The sequence below is a fragment of the Erythrolamprus reginae genome, chromosome 6, assembly GCF_031021105.1.
Source record: "Erythrolamprus reginae isolate rEryReg1 chromosome 6, rEryReg1.hap1, whole genome shotgun sequence".
Taxonomy (NCBI): Eukaryota; Metazoa; Chordata; class Lepidosauria; order Squamata; family Dipsadidae; genus Erythrolamprus; species Erythrolamprus reginae.
In genome coordinates, this window is record NC_091955.1 from 95,860,372 (window position 1) to 95,879,695 (window position 19,324).

General features: G+C 45.3%; 1 protein-coding gene across 2 annotated transcripts in view; it reads right to left on the reverse strand.

The window, feature by feature from the left end:
- Positions 1-19,324, reverse strand: part of TASOR2 (transcription activation suppressor family member 2) — a 43,998-nt gene that overhangs the window by 12,322 nt on the left and 12,352 nt on the right. For both annotated transcript variants that reach the window (XM_070754476.1, XM_070754477.1), the window contains 8 exons: positions 18,682-18,782; positions 15,781-15,853; positions 15,586-15,660; positions 13,469-14,233; positions 11,412-11,573; positions 7,415-8,264; positions 5,607-6,168; positions 426-4,109 (listed from right to left, as the gene is read on the reverse strand). In XM_070754476.1, the coding sequence (XP_070610577.1) occupies positions 426-4,109; positions 5,607-6,168; positions 7,415-8,264; positions 11,412-11,573; positions 13,469-14,233; positions 15,586-15,660; positions 15,781-15,853; positions 18,682-18,782 (6,272 nt within the window). The remainder of the gene's footprint in view (positions 1-425; positions 4,110-5,606; positions 6,169-7,414; positions 8,265-11,411; positions 11,574-13,468; positions 14,234-15,585; positions 15,661-15,780; positions 15,854-18,681; positions 18,783-19,324) is intronic.

Below are 19,324 nucleotides of genomic sequence, written 5' to 3' on the forward strand. Positions count from 1 at the left end.
ACTAATCGGTAGCCAACGGAGCATTGGTGTTATATGGTTGTTATATGGTTATATGTACACCCATAACGGATCGCGCGGCTGCATCCTGGACTATCTACGGACTCCGAACACTCTTCAAAATGTTTAAGATGGGTGGTCTTCAACTGGGGAATCCTGGGAGTGGACGTCCACCCATGCTTGCATGAAATTCTGGGAGTTGAAGTCTACAAAGGCTGGCTGGGGAATTCTGGGCTTTGTAGTCCACCCATTTTCAAGGGCCGAATTTGAGAAACCCTACATGATAATAATAATAATTTATTAGACTTGGGTGCTGCCCCTCTCCGAAGACTTGGTGCATTCTTTCAACCATGCACAACCATTCTGAAGCGTCCCGCTTCCTCCCAGGGATCCTGAGACCCCCATTAACATCACCCCCCAAATCCTACCTTCAACCTCCTGAAGAACGGGTCGTCCTCCATTTCCATCAAGTAGAACGAGAAGGGTTTTTGGCACGCTTCCTGGGCCACGTTTTTCAGCTGGAAATGTAGTGCATTGTGCAGGTCGGTGAGAAAGCCCTCGTAGAGGAGCGGCGCGGGAGGTCGAGGTGGGTACCGTATCTCGCCCCCCTTTCCTGAGGTAGCAGTGAGGTCTCTCTCCGGGTTGCAGGCCTGCGCGCTCTCCGACATCATCGCCTTGTTGAATTCGACAAACTCTTTGAGAATGGACGAGATGTCCCGGGAAAAACTGTTCAAGTTGTGATAGTTCTGTTTCTGAAGATGCAAAGAAGAGAAAGGAGGATTCGGACCGAGTCCGCCTCGATGCTTCGGCACAGCAGTTGGGACAAAGGGATTCAGGCTGGTCGGAAACGGACCATAGGGGTCATCGTATCGGCCCCCGGTCCTTGAATTTGGGTTGACAATGGTGACCAGTAGTGGACTTTTGCTTCTGGCTGAAAATGTAGGCATTGTCTCTTCCGAGACGGTGGTAGGTGGCAACCTTTCTGTTATCCCTTGTAGTGGGACCTTCTTGCTGGGAAGAACGCAGGAGGTAGAACGTTGTGATCTCTTCAGGAGCTTCTGGATTCTGCAGTGGAACCGCACGGATTCCATTTCTAAAATGTTCTGAATCGGGTCACTCCGAAAACCCCATTTCCTGCTCCAGGAGTTGACGGACCTCAAATCTCTGGAGAAAGGGTCGTGCTCTTTGGAGAATGAGTGGAAAGTCCTACTTTTCTCCTTGTGCTTCTTGGTGATGGCGAAATTGATATAATTCCTGAAGGGCTCAGGATCATGATGCACGTCACGCGACAGCGATGTTGAACAACAATCCTTTTTTTTGCGTTTCCTGGACCCGGCATCTGACGTCTTCTGGCTAGCTTCTGAAGACACCAAATCCCCATCTTTACAAGTCTCGTTCCCAAGAGATGAACTGCGGGTTAACTCGGATTCTATACTTGGGGAGGCCTTGAACCTTGGTGGATAGAAACTCTCAAGTTTTCTCGTGGGATACCAATCTACACAGGGATCTTGGCTGCCGTACACAGTCAGGGATTCATCTTCCCAGTCTGTGTTCCTGCCTAAAGAACTGGTGGACAACTCTGTCCTTTCATCAGGTAGAGGGTCTTCAAGACTTCCCAGACACCCCTTCGCGTCTTCTTCACCATCCTCTGGAGCTTCGTTTGAATCTCGGTCAACCACAGAATCAGGTTCTTCTGCTAAACGTTTTGCTGGGACAAAGGATGAGTCCCCCACTTCTTCTTCTCTAGAACAGTCTTCCCTGTCATCGTTGGGTTCTTCTGGACTGGCCTCTGTTTGCTCAACTATTTCCAAAGTGGACACACCATAGTCATCCACCTTTGCACTGTAGTCATCTGGTGACTCGGCGGTTTCGAGCCAGGAACACCTGCTTTTTGGGCTGTTTGTGTCCAGCTCTGCTTGACTTGTGCCACAAGTTGAGAAGATCTCCGTGGCAACTGAGGTAGCATCATTTCCTTGAAGTTCTGCTTTTTCAGAAACATCTCCTGGATCAGACCTCGTGTTCTCATTTGATGACGGACACAACTCTCCTAGTCCTTCTACCCTAGCTTGTACGCGGTCCTCTTGGTCATCAAAACTGGAAGTCTCTTCTAAACATTCCTCAGCCCATTTCACGTCCGCATGGGATTGCTGATCAGTTGGGCAACCCTCATCATCGCTCATGGCAGGTGTCACACTCTCCAGCATAGCTGGATCAATCCAACTTAAACTCTTTGGAGCCCTCATTTCTTCACTCTGAGCTAACATGACACATACTGTGTCTATCAATTCATTCATTAAAGCGTGGACCTCCTCGGCTACAGCAGTCGTGGTAACAGTTGGCTTTTCAATGCCAACCTCCGGGGACTCTTCTTCTTCTTCCCTTGCAGAAGAGTCTCCGGTAGTTTCTTGATCTAAACATGTTTCACTTTTGAAGGAAGTCTCGGATTCTGCATCGTGCGTCTCCAGGCTCAGGTATTCTTCGTTTGCGGGCTGGGGGTCCGCCGAAATCTTTTCTCCCTGATCGATCTTCTGTTCCTCTTGTGTTCCCAAATCGGACTCTGCAAGCTGTTGTTCCTTAACCTGCCCCCAAACATCATCCGTTGGGTGAATGACATCCTTTTCCTGGGGAATTGAAGAATTCTCAAGCAAATCCAGTTTGCCACCGGAATCCTGCAACGTTGCAGCTTGGTCAGAAGTTTCCTGATGGGCAGGACTCGCTGGATGATCTCCCTCAGGACTTTCAACCAGATCCATTTCTTTGGTGGGGGGAAGACATTGAGCCAACGCAACAGAGCTGTCTTGGGTTTCCACTGATTCCTGTTGAGTTGATATACTGTTTGGTACCGAGTTCATACACAAGTTGTTGTTTGGTTCACAAAGGTGCAGAACAGGACCAGCCAAGTCTGTACTCTCCTGAGAAATATCTTCAATCAGATCCATTGGATCTCCAAAGATCCGATACAGGGGGTTCTCGGGACGATCTTCCTGGACCTTTGGTGGTTCTTCGTCCCAAGCTCTTTGATGGACAGGACTAGCCTCCCATGAAGGCGGACAGGACAAAATGATCCCTCTGTCTTCCTGGGAAACTGAGGAAGAGTCAACCACGTCAACCTGGTCAGGAACCTTAGGACTTCCTACTGGTTCCTGTGGACTTTGTGAGGGCCCATCTGGAGTTGCTCGATCATTTGGGAAGTCTCCAGAAGCTTCGTTGGAAGCTGAATCAGCCGAGATCGCTTCGTCGTGCGAGTTCTCCACCTCGTCTGTCTGTTTCGGAGACGTGGGGTCTGTGGCTGATCCAACCACCGTTTCATCAGCAGTCACTGACTGCATCGAGGTCACCTGCTGAAGTACTGTATCCATCAACAAGGTCACCTGCTGAAGAACTGTATCCATCAACCCCATCTGGTTTGGAGATACAGAACTTGTGGATGATCCTACCGCCGTTTCTTCAGCCCCCAGGAATTCTGTCCGATGCCCAGATGAGGCATCTGGGGATGATGCCCGAGATGGGAGAGGACCTTGTCCATCTGATGTGTCGTCGTCGTCATCACTCAAACCGTCTGTTTCTTCTCTTCCTTTCGCAGTGCTCTCCCCAGGATCTCCTTCATCTTCTGAAACCAGATCCATATCTTGGACCTCCGTGTCAGTCTCATTGCCTTTGGAGAGCATGGGATCAGGGGATCCCAAGTCCACGCTTTCTCCATCTCCCTCGTCCGTAGACTGGTTTTGCACTTGGTTTCCTGGATTAGTGGGTTCCTGAGACTTCACATCTTCTTTTAACTCTGCTTCTTCTGATGTTCTTGAGTCTGGACCATCAGCTGGGAGGTTGTCCTCCTTCACCTCTTCGGAAGGAGACGCAACGTCAGTTCCTTTATTTGCTACCGAAACGGCAACTTCGGTGCTTGCGATGGGCTGTTGGTTTCTGGAACCCTCCGCAAACCCTGTAGGCCCTGATGCATCGTTTTGGGAAGCTTCAAGTAACTCGGTCTCTTGACGTATGTCTGTCATGGTTTGACAGACTGGAGAGTTCATACGTTCGTCAACCCCAGGCGGGTTTTCAACAGGAAGCACAGGGGGAGGGGAGTGTTGTTCTTTGGGCTTTGCTTCAACCATCTGGAAAAAAGAAAAAGAAAAATCCAGCTTTCAGATTTGCGGACGGACATAGTTTAGCAAAAAGATCTCTAGGGGTTTTAAAGGTTATGTCCAGCATAGGAACATATAGGTAGGGCCTGACGTACGACCATAATCAGGACTGGAATCCTCCCATTTCCTCTTCCTCTTTTTTCCTTCTCTTCCCCCCTCCTTTATCTTCACCTTTAACAAGAGCAACACAAAAGCACGCAATAGATACAAACTAAATGTAAATGACTTCAAACTAGACTGCAGAAAATACGATTTCAGCAATAGAGTGGACAACACCTGGAATTCACTACCGTACTCTGTTGTTTCTTCCCCCAATCCCAAAATCTTCAACCTTACGTTATCTACAATTGACCTCTCCCCTTTTCTAAGAGGTCTGTAAGGGGCGTGCATAAGTGCACCTTGGTGCCTACTGTTCCTATCCTAATGTAAATTACGTTTCGTAAATTACTCAAGACCCACCTATATCACCTGGCATGAGGGAACTGAGACACCTTCCCCAGGCTTTTATATTTTATGCTTGGTATGTATGTGTTGTTTGGTTTTAAATGATGGGGTTTTATATGGTTTTTTTTTCTCTTTTAATATTAGATTTGTTCCACTGTAACATGGTTTTTATTATTGTTGTGAGCCGCCCCGAGTCTTCAGAGAGGGGCGGCATACAAATCTAATAAATTATTATTATTATTATTATTATTATTATTATTATTATTATTAATGTGTTTTTATCTTTCTCCTCTGACTACTCACTGCCCCTCCCATCCCCCCTTGTGCTGTGACAGGCCAAACTCCACATGAAGGCTTCGGCCTGACGTGTGAGCGCGCTAACAGGTGTACACCTACTCAAGCCCATTCCCCTTGCATTCCCCCCTGTACATGCACACCGACTCCCCCTCCCCTGGACATTCGCACAAGCCTCACCGAAGCCTCATGGACGGTGCAAAAACAAATAGGCAAACCAGAAATTCCGAAAAACGGACTTCCGGTTTGCCCGTCGGGCCATTTTTTGCACTCCGGAGCCTTCAGGGAAGCTTCCCGGAAGCCTCCAGAGGGCGAAACGCTCTTCCCCAAGGCTGAAAATTGGCGCATGCACACAGGAGCTGGCCAGACGGGTATTCCACTTACCGGTATGCTCTGCCAAGCCGCCGCGCACGGGGATCAGCTTCTGCGCATGAGATTTCACCCATTTTTTGCATGCGCAGAAGCCGAAAATCAGCAAAATCTCATGCGCAAGAGCGTCCTCGTGTGAGGTTGCGCTTGCTGGGCATGCGCAGAAGACAAATCTCACGCGGGCATGCACACAGGTGCATTTCCATTTCCGCCACCAGAGCCCCAATCCCAGCTGTACTGGCTACAACCCATTATTGGAGCTGACGTAGGGCAACACCTCACCGTAATTTCGCAAAACCTCACCATAAAAACACTTCGCTTAGGCGTTCGTTGGCTCTACGGGGCTTACTGAAATCTTACCTCGTCAATGGTCTTTGGAGGAGGAGGAGGAGGAGGCGTTGATGGTGGGGGAGGAGGTGGAGGAGGAGGTGGAGTAAGTGGAGGAGGAGGCGGAGTAAGTGGAGGAGGAGGTGGAGGAGGAGGTGGAGTAAGTGGAGGAGGAGGTGGAGGAGGTGGAGGAGGAGGAGGCAGTTCTTCCTTCTCAAGCAGGTCCTTGGTTTCTTCAAGTTTTGCCAGAGGACTCTTGTCCTCTAAAGAGTCAGTGGAGGAGACTCCGTTCCCCTGGAGTAGCTTCTCGGAAGTAGAATCCGATCCGTCTTTCTTTCCTTCAGCAGACACCTGGACAGTTCCGAGGAGAGACCCCGCGGGGCCTTTCTCCAGCACGTACGGCCTGCCCCCGTCATCTAGGGGCTCCAAGGGGTCCACCAGGCTGTTCAGGGAGACGTACTTGGCAGGGTTGCTGTGCTCCACCACGTTTCGTACCGTCAGCGCTTGGACCGGCTTGCTGTAAAACAGCGCCATCCACACGTGAAGGATTATCCGCATCTCTTCCATGTCGTCCGACAAGCTTTCATCCCAGGGCCTGGAGAAAGGAGGCAGAGAAAAAGACAGGAATTGGGTGGATGGTTTATATACGCTCGTCGCTTGGCTTTTGCAACTGGAGCCCACGAGAGCCGGAAACAAAACGAGGAGAGAAGCACCTCACTAGGGCTGGAAAAAAAACTTTGGAGAGAGTAGCAATGAAAACAAGCCTGCAAAGACTCAGGGTTGGAAAAAAAACTTCTTTGAAGAGAGAGTAGCAATGAAAACAAGCCTGCAAAGACTCAGGGTTGGAAAAAAAACTTCTTCGTACCTTCGAGTAGCAATAAAAACATGCCTGCAAAGACTTGGGTTGGAAAAAAACATCTTTGGAGAGAGTAGCAATGAAAACAAGCCTGCAAAGACTCAGGGTTGGAAAAAAACATCTTTGGAGAGAGTAGCAATGAAAACAAGCCTGCAAAGACTCAGGGTTGGAAAAAAAACTTCTTTGGAGAGAGTAGCAATGAAAACAAGCCTGCAAAGACTCAGGGTTGGAAAAAAAACTTCTTCGTACCTTCGAGTAGCAATAAAAACATGCCTGCAAAGACTTGGGTTGGAAAAAAACATCTTTGGAGAGAGTAGCAATGAAAACAAGCCTGCAAAGACTCAGGGTTGGAAAAAAACATCTTTGGAGAGAGTAGCAATGAAAACAAGCCTGCAAAGACTCAGGGTTGGAAAAAAAACTTCTTTGGAGAGAGTAGCAATGAAAACAAGCCTGCAAAGACTCAGGGTTGGAAAAAAAACTTCTTCGTACCTTCGAGTAGCAATAAAAACATGCCTGCAAAGACTTGGTTTGGAAAAAAACATCTTTGGAGAGAGTAGCAATGAAAACAAGCCTGCAAAGACTCAGGGTTGGAAAAAAACATCTTTGGAGAGAATAGCAATAAAAACAAGTCTGCAAAAAGTCAGAGCTGGGAAAAAAACTTCTTCTTTGGAAAGAGTAGCAATGAAAACAAACCTGCAAAGACTCAGGGCTGGGAAAAACATTTTTTGAGAGAGTAGCAATGAAAACAAGCCTGCAAAGACTCAGGGCTGGGGAAAAACTTCTTCTTCGAAAGGAGCAGCAATGAAAAAGCTTACAAGCTGGGAAGATCGTTAGCATCTAGCTAGAGGGGGGAGCTTTGAAAAAGCTACATTAGGAATATGAATAAGACGTACCCAAATTGTCAGCCTCTTTTAGAAGGGGGGAAAGCTGCGTCTTATACTCTGAAAAATACGATATTTATTTTGTCTATGAGAGCCTCACTTACCCGTGTACTGCCCGGACGATGGTTTTTTCTAGGGAATTATTCGTGTATTTGCTATCCAAGTCAAAATGGTATTTGGCCTCCCACTGAAAAGTAACTTGGACTGTTTTGTCGTGAGACGTCACTTGGCGACTGGCGGAGAAGTCCTCCTTCAACCGGGCGGCCAGAGCAGTTGAGCGAGCAGGCGGTAAATGGTCCGTCACCGGTTTGCCCGGTTGGCACGAATTCTGCTGGTGCTGGAAAGGAAGCACATTCCCAACCAACGGACCTGGTTCCTCCTGGTTCACCCCGTTCATTGAGTTGGGAGAAGGCGGCGTTGCCTTTTGGGGCATGTCGTAGACGGGAGAGGCGTACGAGTGCTCTAAGGAAATGATGACGCTCGAATCCGAGAGGTCCCCGGCCTCGTTCGGAAGCGCTAGAGATGTTTTGGCGAGGTTGAACTTTGCTTTTTTCTTTCTGATGGGATTCACGGCGCTTCGGTCCTTATTGCGTCCGGTCTCCTTGCTGGGCCAAAGGGGCGACCGGGACGTTTGTCCTGGCAGGAAAGCGCCTTTCCGTTTCTTGGTAGCCCTGTGATATTCGTGATCCAACGATTTGTGCAAAAACTTCCCGCGGGGTAGACGATGTTCCCGCGACAGAAGTGAACGCCCAAAGTCTCTTCGACTGTTCCCGTCCAAGAGAGAGTTACAAGAGCTCAGTGCTAAGTCGGCCAACATGATCAATGCGTGGGAATCACATTCGTCCCCCCCGGAAGGTATCCGGTGGACATCTGGAGCAGCTGTATCATTTTCTGTGGAGGCAGCATTGGTCCTTTGCTTTTCTGAAGAAACGTCATGGATATTTTTCCTTGGAGCTGTGCAAAGAGAGACAAAAATATTAGGGACGGAGCAAGCCCGTTTGTCTCCAGGGGCGGCCTAGTTTTAATATGATCACGAGCACCCAAGACAATTCGAGGGGAGAGGAGTGTCGTTCAACTTGGTCTACTCCGCACGCATAAATCGAGGGAGACGGAAAAGCAAAAACAAGGGGGCAGGCATGAATAGAATTATTAGAATTAGAATTATTAGTTTTAGAATTATTAGAATAAAAGTTAGAATTGAATTGTAATTGACACTGGATTAGAATTATTAGAATAAAAATTATTCTAATAATTCAGTTCTAAAACTGAATTAAAATTAAAATTATTAGAGTGGGAATTACATTAGAATTATTACAATTAGAATTGTGTTACAATCAGAATGTATTAGGATTGAGTTAGAATTAGAATGATGAGAATTAGAATTATTAGAATCAGAATTAGAATTAGAATTAAAATTTATTTATTATTATTATTATTTTATTATTATTATTATTATTATTATTATTATTATTTATTAGATTTATATGCCGTCCCTCTCCGCAGACTCGGAGCGGCTCACAGCAGTGATAAAAACAATATGCAGTAACAAATCTAATATTAAAGTTTAAAATAACAATTTTACATTAAAAAGCCTAAAAAACCCAGTATATAAAAAAGCATACACACAAACATTATTAGATTTGTATGCCACCCCTCTCCAAAGACTCGGAGCGGCTCACAAAAAAATTGTATTTGAATTATTAGAATTAGAATTGTATTAAACATAGAAAGATAGAAACATAGAAGATTGACGGCAGAAAAAGACCTCCTGGTCCATCTAGTCTGCCCTTATACTATTTCCTGTATTTTATCTTACAATGGATATATGTTTATCCCACGCATGTTTAAATTCAGTTACTGTGGATTTACCAACCACGTCCGCTGGAAGTTTGTTCCAAGGATCTACTACTCTTTCAGTAAAATAATATTTTCTCACGTGGCTTGTGATCTTTCCCCCAACTAACCTCAGATTGTGCCCTCTTGTTCTTGTGTTACATAGAAACATAGAAGACTGACGGCAGAAAAAGACCCCATGGTCCATCTAGTCTGCCCTTTTACTATTTCCTGTATTTTATCTTACAATGGATATATGTTTATCCCAGGCATGTTTAAATTCGGTTACTGTGGATTTACCAACCACGTCTGCTGGAAGTTTGTTCCAAGGATCTAGTACTCTTTCAGTAAAATAATATTTTCTCATGTTGCCTTTGATCTTTCCCCCAACTAACTTCAGATTGTGTCCCCTTGTTCTTGTGTTCACTTTCCTGTTAAAAACACTTCCCTCCTGAACCCTATTTAACCCTTTAACATATTTAAATGTTTCGATCATGTCCCCCCTTTCCCTTCTGTCCTCCAGACTCTACAGATTGAGTTCATTAAGTCTTTCCTGATACGTTTCATGCTTAAGACCTTCCACCATTCTTGTAGCCCGTCTTTGGACCCGTTCAATTTTGTCAATATCTTTTTGTAGGTGAGGTCTCCAGAACTGAACACAGCATTCCAAATGGGATCTCACCAGCGCTCTGTATAGCGGGATCACAATCTCCCTCTTCCTGCTTGTTATACCTCTAGCTATGCATCCAAGCATCCTACTTGCTTTCCCTACCGCCTGAATTAGAATTAGAATTGTATTAGGATTAGAATTGATACTGAATTAGAATTAATTGAATTAATTAGTTGCTTGAACTAGAATTAGTACTGAATTAGAATTATGAGAAAGAATTAGAATTATTAGTATCAGAACTAGAATTGAACTGGGATTGGAATTGAATTAGAATTAGTTTAGAATTAGAATTGTATTAGAAATAGAATTGAATTAGAACAGAAATAAAACTGAATTAGAATTTTATTGGAATTGGAATTATTAGAATTAGAATTGATTTAAAATTATTAGAATTCAAATTCTTTATTGGCCAAGTCTGATTAAACAGGATAATGAATGGACAAATGACCCCTCTCAAAAGGTTCCAAGCATTGAACTACCATGTCAGCAATAGCACTGGCCTCTCACATGGGCATCTCAAGGGAGCATAGTATCCTCCCACGTCAAAGTGTAGATCACATCATGAGCGCCTGTAAACTGACGGCATCTACCGGTCCAGTAGCTGTGGGGGGGTTTTCTTTTCATATAAACGATGCTGCGTTTCCATGGTTACGTGGCCTAGTCCAGGAGTGCAAAACCTTTTCTTCTCGCTCGTTAAGCAAATAAGGCAGTCGGAAGCTAGCTGGGAAGGCTACAAACGAATCTCCTGGGGGGAAACAGGGCTGGAAAAGGCGAGGAGAAGCCTCCGTGGGGGGCCAATCTAGGAATCTCCTGTGAGGAAACAGGGACAGAAAAGGCAGGGAAAAGCCTCTGTGGGGGCAAATCTAGGAATCTCCTGGGAGGAAACAGGGCCAGAAAAGGCAGGGAAAAGCCTCTGTGGGGCCTCTGTAGGAATCTCCTGGGAGGAAACAGGGCCAGAAAAGGCAGGAAGAAGCCTCCGTGGGGGCCAATCTAGGAATCTCCTGGGAGGAAACAGGGCTGGAGAAGGCGGGGAGAAGCCTCCGTGGGGGCCAATCTAGGAATCTCCTGGGAGGAAACAGGGCCAGAAAAGGCAGGGAAAAGCCTCCGTGTGGGCCAATCTAGGAATCTCCTGTGAGGAAACAGGGCTGGAAAAGGCGGGGGGGAAGTCTCCGGTGGACTTCTCTAGGAATCTCCCTTGAGGAAACAGGGCCGGAAAAGATGGGGAGAAGCCTCTGTGGGGCCAATCTAGGAATCTCCCTTGAGGAAACAGGGCCGGAAAAGGTAGGGAGAAGCCTCTGTGGGGCCAATCTAGGAAACTCCTGGGAGGAAACAGGGCCTCCACCTTCCCTGTGGTTTCCCCAATCGCACACATTATTTGCTTTTACATTGATTCCTATGGGAAAAATTGCTTCTTCTTACAAACTTTTCTCCTTAATGACCTGGTCACGGAATGAATTAAATTAGTACCATTGTACCAGTGTCTCACCCCTGCCCCAGCTTTAAAAAACAAACCAGGAGAGAGTATGGAGGACGAGGAAACAAAATTATTATTTTTTTCGGCCAGATTTTCTGTGTTTGAATCACCACCGCCATCTTACTTGGTCCTTTGGCGTCCATTTTGTCCACATTCTTCCGTTGCACGGCCACGTTCAGCCGCGGTTTCTTTTCCTCCATGGCGGGTCCTTCCGAAGACCCCGTGGCTCCCTCAAGCGATACACTCCGCGGTCCTTGAATAAATTCAGCAGACAAAACTTCGGCCCCTGGCAGAGACAACGAACCAGAGTACGATGGTTTAATGGTGGTGGATGAATAAAATGAACTGGGCCTACTGTTTATTTGAAATGTTTCTATAAAATTTTCATGGAAAGATAGCTAGCTAGATGGTAGGTAGGTAGGTAGGTGGGTAAGTAGGTAGGTAAGTAGGTAGGTAGGTAGATAGATAGGTTAGGTAGATAGATAGGTTAGATAGATAGATAGGTTAGATAGATAGATAGATAGATAGATAGATAGATAGATAGATAGATAGATTAGATAGATAGGTAGATAGGTAGATAGATAGATGATAGATAGATAGATGACAGACAGATAGACAGGTAGGTAGATGATAGGTAGATAGAATAGATAGATAGGATAGGATAGGTAGGTAGGTAGGTAGGTAGGTGGTAGACAGACAGACAGGTAGGTAGGTAGATGATAGGTGGATAGAATGGATAGATAGATAGATAGATAGATAGATAGATAGATAGATAGATAGATAGATAGATAGATAGATAGATAGATATGGTTGGTTGGTTGGTTGGATAGATAGACAGACCAATATGAATATACAGATTAGATAAAGATATAGACAGACACAGGTTTTTTCTTTCTTTCTTCAGAACTGCACATTTCTCTTTTTCTTCTCCTTTTGCATTCGATGAATAGAGACAAACAACAACAACCCACAAACCTAACACCTGTGCCTGAGTTAACACTACTATTCAAGCGGTTATTGTGCTAAACCGCCTTATGGCTTTCCAATAACACCCCGGACGGATGTCACGCCACACTCTAAACCACAGGAAGATTAACCGAGAACCACCGTATGTGGGGCTTCTCTGTCTCAATTTGACTCCAAAATATACAGCCGATTGGGCTGAAATGGGGAGGGGGCTGGTTTCGTAACAGATTTGAGGAGTGGGAAACATACAGCCTTGAACTTAAACAGAATTGTTCTGATCAGGTGGAGAATATATCTGCTGAACACATCTCCGTGTTGGCGACAGGGAAGGGGATCTGATAGAAACATAGAAATATAAAAGACTGACGGCAGAAAAAGACCTCCTGGTCCATCTAGTGTGCCCTTATACTATTTTCTGTATTTTATCTTAGGATGGATTTATGTTTATCCCAGGCAGGTTTAAATTCAGTGACTGTGGATTTATCTACCACGTCTGCTGGAAGTTTGTTCCAAGGATCTACTACTCTTTCAGTAAAATAATATTTCTCATGTTGCTTTTGATCTTTCCCCCCAACTAACTTCAGATTGTGTCCCCTTGTTCTTGTGTTCACTTTCCTATTAAAAACACTTCCCTCCTGGACCTTATTTAACCCTTTAACGTATTTAAATGTTTCAATCATGTCCCCCCTTTTCCTTCTGTCCTCCAGACTAGACAGATTGAGTTCATGAAGTCTTTCCTGATACGTTTTATGCTTAAGACCTTCCACCATTCTTGTAGCCTGTCTTTGGACCCCTTCAATTTTGTCAATATCTTTTTGTAGGTGAGGTCTCCAGAACTGAACACATTGTTCCAAATGGGGTCTCACCAGCGCTCTATACAGTGGGATCACAATCTCCCTCTTCCTGCTTGTTGTACCTCTAGCTATGCAGCCAAGCACCCCACTTGCTTCCCCTACCGCCTGATTGCACTGTTCACCCATTTTGAGACTGTCAGAAATCACGACCCCTAAATCCTTCTCTTCTGAAGTTTTTGCTGACACAGAACTGCCAATACAAAGTAAAACCCTCTGCTAGCTCCATTCCGTTGCTCCGATTCCACCCTGCAAGCGATTATGGGGTCTTTAAATGATGATAAACAGACCAAATTATATATTTCCTGTGATAAAAAAAAATTAAAACGGGATCATTTTGAGGCTTATTTGAAATGGCACTCACCCCTCTTCCTTCTCAGTGGATTCGGGATATTTTTCAATTTGAGGGTAGTTTTTTTAGGATCCGCTGGTGACCCGGGATCTTTAGCCAAAGGGACGTTGAGAGTCACTGCTTCCTTGGGCAATTTCTTCTTCTTCTTCTTCCTTTTCTCCTTCATCTTCTTCTTGCTGCTCTCCAACATGCAGTACATCTTCAGAGGCGACCATTTCTTCTTCGAAGTGGCCACAAGGATCCGGCTGGACTTCCTTTTTGTCCATTGCAAGGGTCGCTCTCCAGGCGGGCTGCTTTTCGACGTGGCATCTCGGCCCGGCCCGTGTCCATCGGAGGGAACCGTGCCCGTCCCGGCAGCTTTATCCGCTTCGTCTGACGGCAACGGCTCTGAATTTAAACCCGCGCAACCGTCGGACAACCAAGAGTGGCCCTTCCAATAGGCTGCCGCAGACGCCACCTCCAGTGCATAACTTTCGGGGTCCGACAGATAAAGCTCCAAGTTGGAAAACGAAGGCGGGGAGCGTGTCTCGTCCACGGGAGCCCCCTTAGGGGTCTCGGAGGAAAGTTTGGAAGTCAAGGGTGGGCTGGCCGTGTTATCCCAGTTTGGCGCCGAACTTTGATCGAGATTTGCTAATTCCTCCATTTGCAGTTTGGCCAAAGTGCTAGAGGGATTCGGATTTGGGGCGGCTCCCGCCAACGCCTGGCGAAGGAGAGGAAGAATCGGGGGGAACCGCTGCAGGGCCTCGCTTCTCCCCTCTTCGCCTTTCCAATCTGTGGCTAATGAAAAATGGAAAGCTGTTTGCAACCGACCTCAGTCGTGCCCAAGAAACATAAACAAAATACAGTGACACCTTGTCTTACAAACTTAATTGGTTCCGGGACGAGGTTCTTAAGGTGAAAAGTTTGTAAGACGAAACAATGTTTCCCATAGGAATCAATGGAAAAGCGATTAATGCATGCAAGCCCCAAATTTACCCATTTTGCCAGCCGAAGCGCCCGTTTTTGCGCTGCTGTGATTCCCCGGAGGCTCCCCTCCGTGGGAAACCCCGCCTCCGGACTTCTGTGTTTTTGCGATGCTGCAGGGGAATCTCAGCAGGGGAATCCCAGCATCACAAATATGAGCACTTTGCTGGCAACGGAAGTCCGGAGGTGGGGTTTCCCAGCGAAGAGAGCATCATTGAAATCACCGAAGTCCTCGAAACCCCACCTCCGGACCTCTGTGTTTTTGCAATGCTGCGATTTCACTGAGGCTCCCCTCGCTGGGAAACCCCACCCCCGGACTTCCGTTGCCAGCGAAGCGCCCGTTTTTGCGCTGCTGGGATTGCCCTGCTGGGATTCACAAAAACACGGAAGTCCGGAGGTGGGGTTTCTCATGGAGGCGAGCCTCAGGGGAATCCCAGCAGTGCAAAAACGGGTACTTCACTGGCAATGGAAGTCTGGAGGTGGGGCATCCCAGCGGTGGCGGTGGGTTTGTAAGGTGAAAATAGTTTGTAAGAAGAGGCAAAAAAATCTTAAACCCCAGGTTTGTATCTCGAAAAGTTTGTATGACGAGGCGTTTGTAAGACGAGGTATCACTGTAAGCTCTTTGTCAGACCGAGAGCCGTCTTGTGGACTAGAGGCTTTGGCCTGCCACAGGAGTACAGCATTAGGGGAATTGGGAAGCGTAGTTGAATGAGAGAGAAGTTACTAGCCACAACAAATTGACTCAGAGCCAATCAACAGGCAATGGGGAGTCCTAGTTTCACCCTAGGGATAAAAGCCAATCATTAGGAGACTGTGAGTTCTAGTCCTGCCTTAGGCATGAAAACTAGCTGGGTGACTTTGAGCCAATGACCAGGAGGTGGTGAGTTCTAGTTCCAAATTTAGGCATGAAAGCTGACTGGGTGACCTTGGACCGATTACTCTCTCTCTCTCTCTCTCTCTCAGCCCAACCCACCTCACAGGGTTGTTGTTGTTGTCAGAGAAAACAAAAGCAAAAAAAAAAAAAATTATTAGGTATGTTCGCCACTTTGACCGCTTTACAAAAATAATAAAAAGAGGAATTAAATTCTAATAAATAAATAAGTAAATGTAAAGGGGTAAAAAGTAGGGGAAAAGGACAACTGGGGTTTGCAAAAATACATTTGTACCTGTTAAATGCCTGGGCTCTGGGGATGGGAACAGAAACAAAGCTTGAAGGGAACCCAAATCGTTTGCTTCGGTGTCTGGAAGAAAAAGGCAAGACTCAACTGGGATTGATTGATTGATTGATTTCGACTTCTATGCCGCCCAATCCCGAAGGACTTAGGGTTGATGGTGCGGAAGGTCTTGGTTTCTCTTCTTACCTTTTTCTTTCGCCAAGACGGAGGAGGTGAGGAAGAGGAGTATTCCACGATCATTTAAATATTTGACAAGTGCCTGGAACAGAGAGACCGAAAGTGAATTTCCCCTGGTCCCGTTATGGCGAACCTACGGCATAGATGCCGGCACGTGAGCCATTACCCTAGCTAGATGGTTTTCGGTTTGTGCAGAGGCTCTGGGAGGGCATTTTCACGCTCCAGAGAGCCTTGGAGGGGTGTATTTGCCTCTGGAATATTAGAAGAGTGAAAAATGGGCCTATTAGGCCCACCGGAAGTTGAGAAATGGGCCGTTTTCGGCCTGTATAAGTCCTCCGGGAGGGCAGAGAGCGAGAAATGGGCATACCGGGCCCATCAGAAGTTGGGAAACGGGCCATTTCCAGCCTCTATAGAGCCTCTGGAAGGGCAAGGGTGAAAAATGGGCCTATCAGGCCCACCAGAAGTTGGGAAATGGGCCATCCCGACCCGTTAGGTCCCACAGAGTGGGCCTTCTCCGGGTTCCGTTGCTTCGCTGGCAACGGAAGTCCGGAGACGGGGCATCCCAGTGGCGGCAGTGGGTTTGTAAGGTGAAAATAGTTTGTAAGAAGAGGCAAAAAAATCTTAAACCCCGGGTTTGTATCTCGAAAAGTTTGTATGATGAGGCGTTTGTAAGACGAGGTATCACTGTATTTATTTGTCCCTAACTCCCTAGGGACTCTAACTCCTACCTAACTCTCTAAGGACTTTGCAACGCGGGCTGTAAAGTTGTACAATCTTGGTCAAAGGCCATCTCAGCCACTCTGGGGAAAAAGTGGATTCTTTTTTCCCCTCCCTGCAAAACAGCCCAATTCACGGCACAAAATAGCTGCTTCTCTCTTCCTTTTTTATCTACATGCTCAAAGTGAAAGTCAACTGTTTTGCATTTTCACTTTCAAATTTGGTGGGTTTTTTTTACTTTCACTTTGAGCTGAAGAGAGAAATTTACTTACTTACTTACTTATTTATTTATTTTGTCCAATACACAATGATACACAATGAAGGTAATAGAGGACACCTTCGAGGAAATAGAATTAGAGAAAGAATAGAAGAGAGAATATAGGATAAAATAATCAATGAGAGGATAGAAGAAAAATATAGGGATAGAAGAGAAGATATAGGGGATATAGGAGAGATACAAAGAGGCTTTGGGTACAAAAAAACCAGCAATTGAAGCCGTTCATCATAAGTCGGCTGCATTCCAGTAGTCCTTGACTTTCAACAGTTCATTTATTTATTATTATTTATTATTTATTACTTAGATTTGTATGCCGCCCCTCTCCGAAGACTCGGGGTGACTGTTCAAGGTTACAACGGCACTGATAAAGAGAGACCCTTTTTCACACTTATGATCATTGCAGCATCCTCAGGGTCATGTGATGAAAATTCAGACTTATTTATTTTATTTATTTATTTATTGGATTTATATGCCGCCCCTCTCCGAAGACTCGGGGCGGCTAACAGCAATCATAAAACAGTGTACAATAGTAATCCAATACTAAAAACGAATTAAACACCCCTTAATATAAAAAACCAAACATACATACAAACATACAGATGATCGGCAACTGTCTCATACTTATGACGGACGCATGATTTGTGACTATCTCACAAGCCAAGTCAATGGGGGAGAAGCCAGATTCGCTAAATTTAACCGCTTCAGTGGTTCACTTGGCAACGGTGGCGAGAAAGTTGGCGAAATAGGGGGCAAAACTCACTTAGCAACCGTCTCGTTTAGCAACGTGGGCTGAACAGCGGTCGTAAGTTGAGGGCTACCTGTGGGTAAATCACCAGAAGGGGAAGATTTCCTATGTTTTTTTAAATTCCTATTTTCCTGGACATTTTTGAGAAGCCCCCAAAGCAGTGGTTCTCAACCTGGGGGTCAGGACCCCTTTAGGGGTCGAACGATCGTTTCACGGGGGTCGCCTAAGGCCATGGGAAAAGACAATTTTCCCCCCCAATATATTTTATTAATTTTTTAAAAATAGACAAAACTGACAAACATACATTTAACATAAAAGTGGGGTTGTATCTTCCCCGCTTATTCTAGAAGTAAAATTTCAATACAGAAAAAAAAATACATTCAAAAGTACTTAAAGTCAGCTTATTACTTTAAATGAAAAGAAGAGATTTGTTTTACCTTATATAGTAAATCTTCATACATAAACTAATTCTAACATGACTCTTAAATCATATCCCTACTAAAACTATTGTCTTTTTCTTTTTTTTAACTTTTAATATTTCTTCTTGTTTATCCATATATACACTTTGTTCCATATCTCATAAAATTCTGTTTCTTCTTGGTCTTTTAACCGCCTTGTCATCATATCCATTTCAGCGCAGTCTAATATTTTCTTAATAACTTCCTCTTCTTTGGGTATATTTTCCCCTTTCCAATTTTGCGCATATATTATCCTGGCCGCAGTTAAAATATGAATAACTAGGTGTAAAATTTCTTTCTTATATTTCTGATTAGTTATGCCCAGTAAATAAAATTCCAGGGTTATTTCTATCTCCTGTTTTACTATTTCTTTTATTATTCTTTCTATCATTTTCCAATAAAGCTTAACTTTACTAGGGAAAAGACAAATTTCTGATGGTGTTAAAAACTAAAGCTTTCATTCTGGCGCCTTGGAACATATTTTTGCAATCTGACCAATCAGACGTTTACAGTGGGGGTGTCTCCCTGACCTTCCTGCCAATCAGCTTCAAGCTCTGTTGGGAGAACTGGCGCTGGACTTATGGTTGGGGGTCACCACAACATGAGGAACTGTATTATGGGGTCACAGCATTAGAAAGGTTGAGAACCACTGCCCTAAAGGCACATCCTGCAAAAGCAGAACCGTTAGTTCTGAAGATTCTTAGAGAGCTTACCAGGTTTTTTTCTTTCATGCTCCCAAAGAGCGGATCCCTCAGTTCACTCTCGTCTAAGATTTCCACTTGATATAAATGAAACGACAACTGCTGACAACAGACTGTAGGGAAAACCAAGCACACTTTTAGAAGGGGAATTAAAAAGGAAAGAAGAAAGACCCACGCCCCCCCACCCCAAAAAACCCCAAAACAAATGTTAATGGTACAATAAATCTACAGTTAAGACAACCCCACTCCTTTCTAGCACTGATGGTGTTTCCTAGCTGGGTCATGAAACATCTGCAAGAAAACAACTGAAGCTCAGAGAGAACCAAGGACCCCATAGCCCTCCTCTTACTCCACCCCCTCCTCTTCCTCCCTGAACCCCCCCCCCCCCCCAGCACCAATGAGGTTGCCTAATTGGGTAATGAAATGTCTGCAAGAAAAAAAACCAAGCTCAGAGAAGGCCAAGGACCCCACAGGATTATTAAGCAATGTCCATCCATTCCCTCCCTCCCTCTACCATCCATCCATCCATCTTTTATCCATTCCTGTCTATCTATCATTATCTATTCATCCATTCCTGTCTATTATCTACATGTCTCCCGATCTATCTATAAAACAGTCTGTCTGTCTGTCTATCATCATCTATCTTATCTATAGT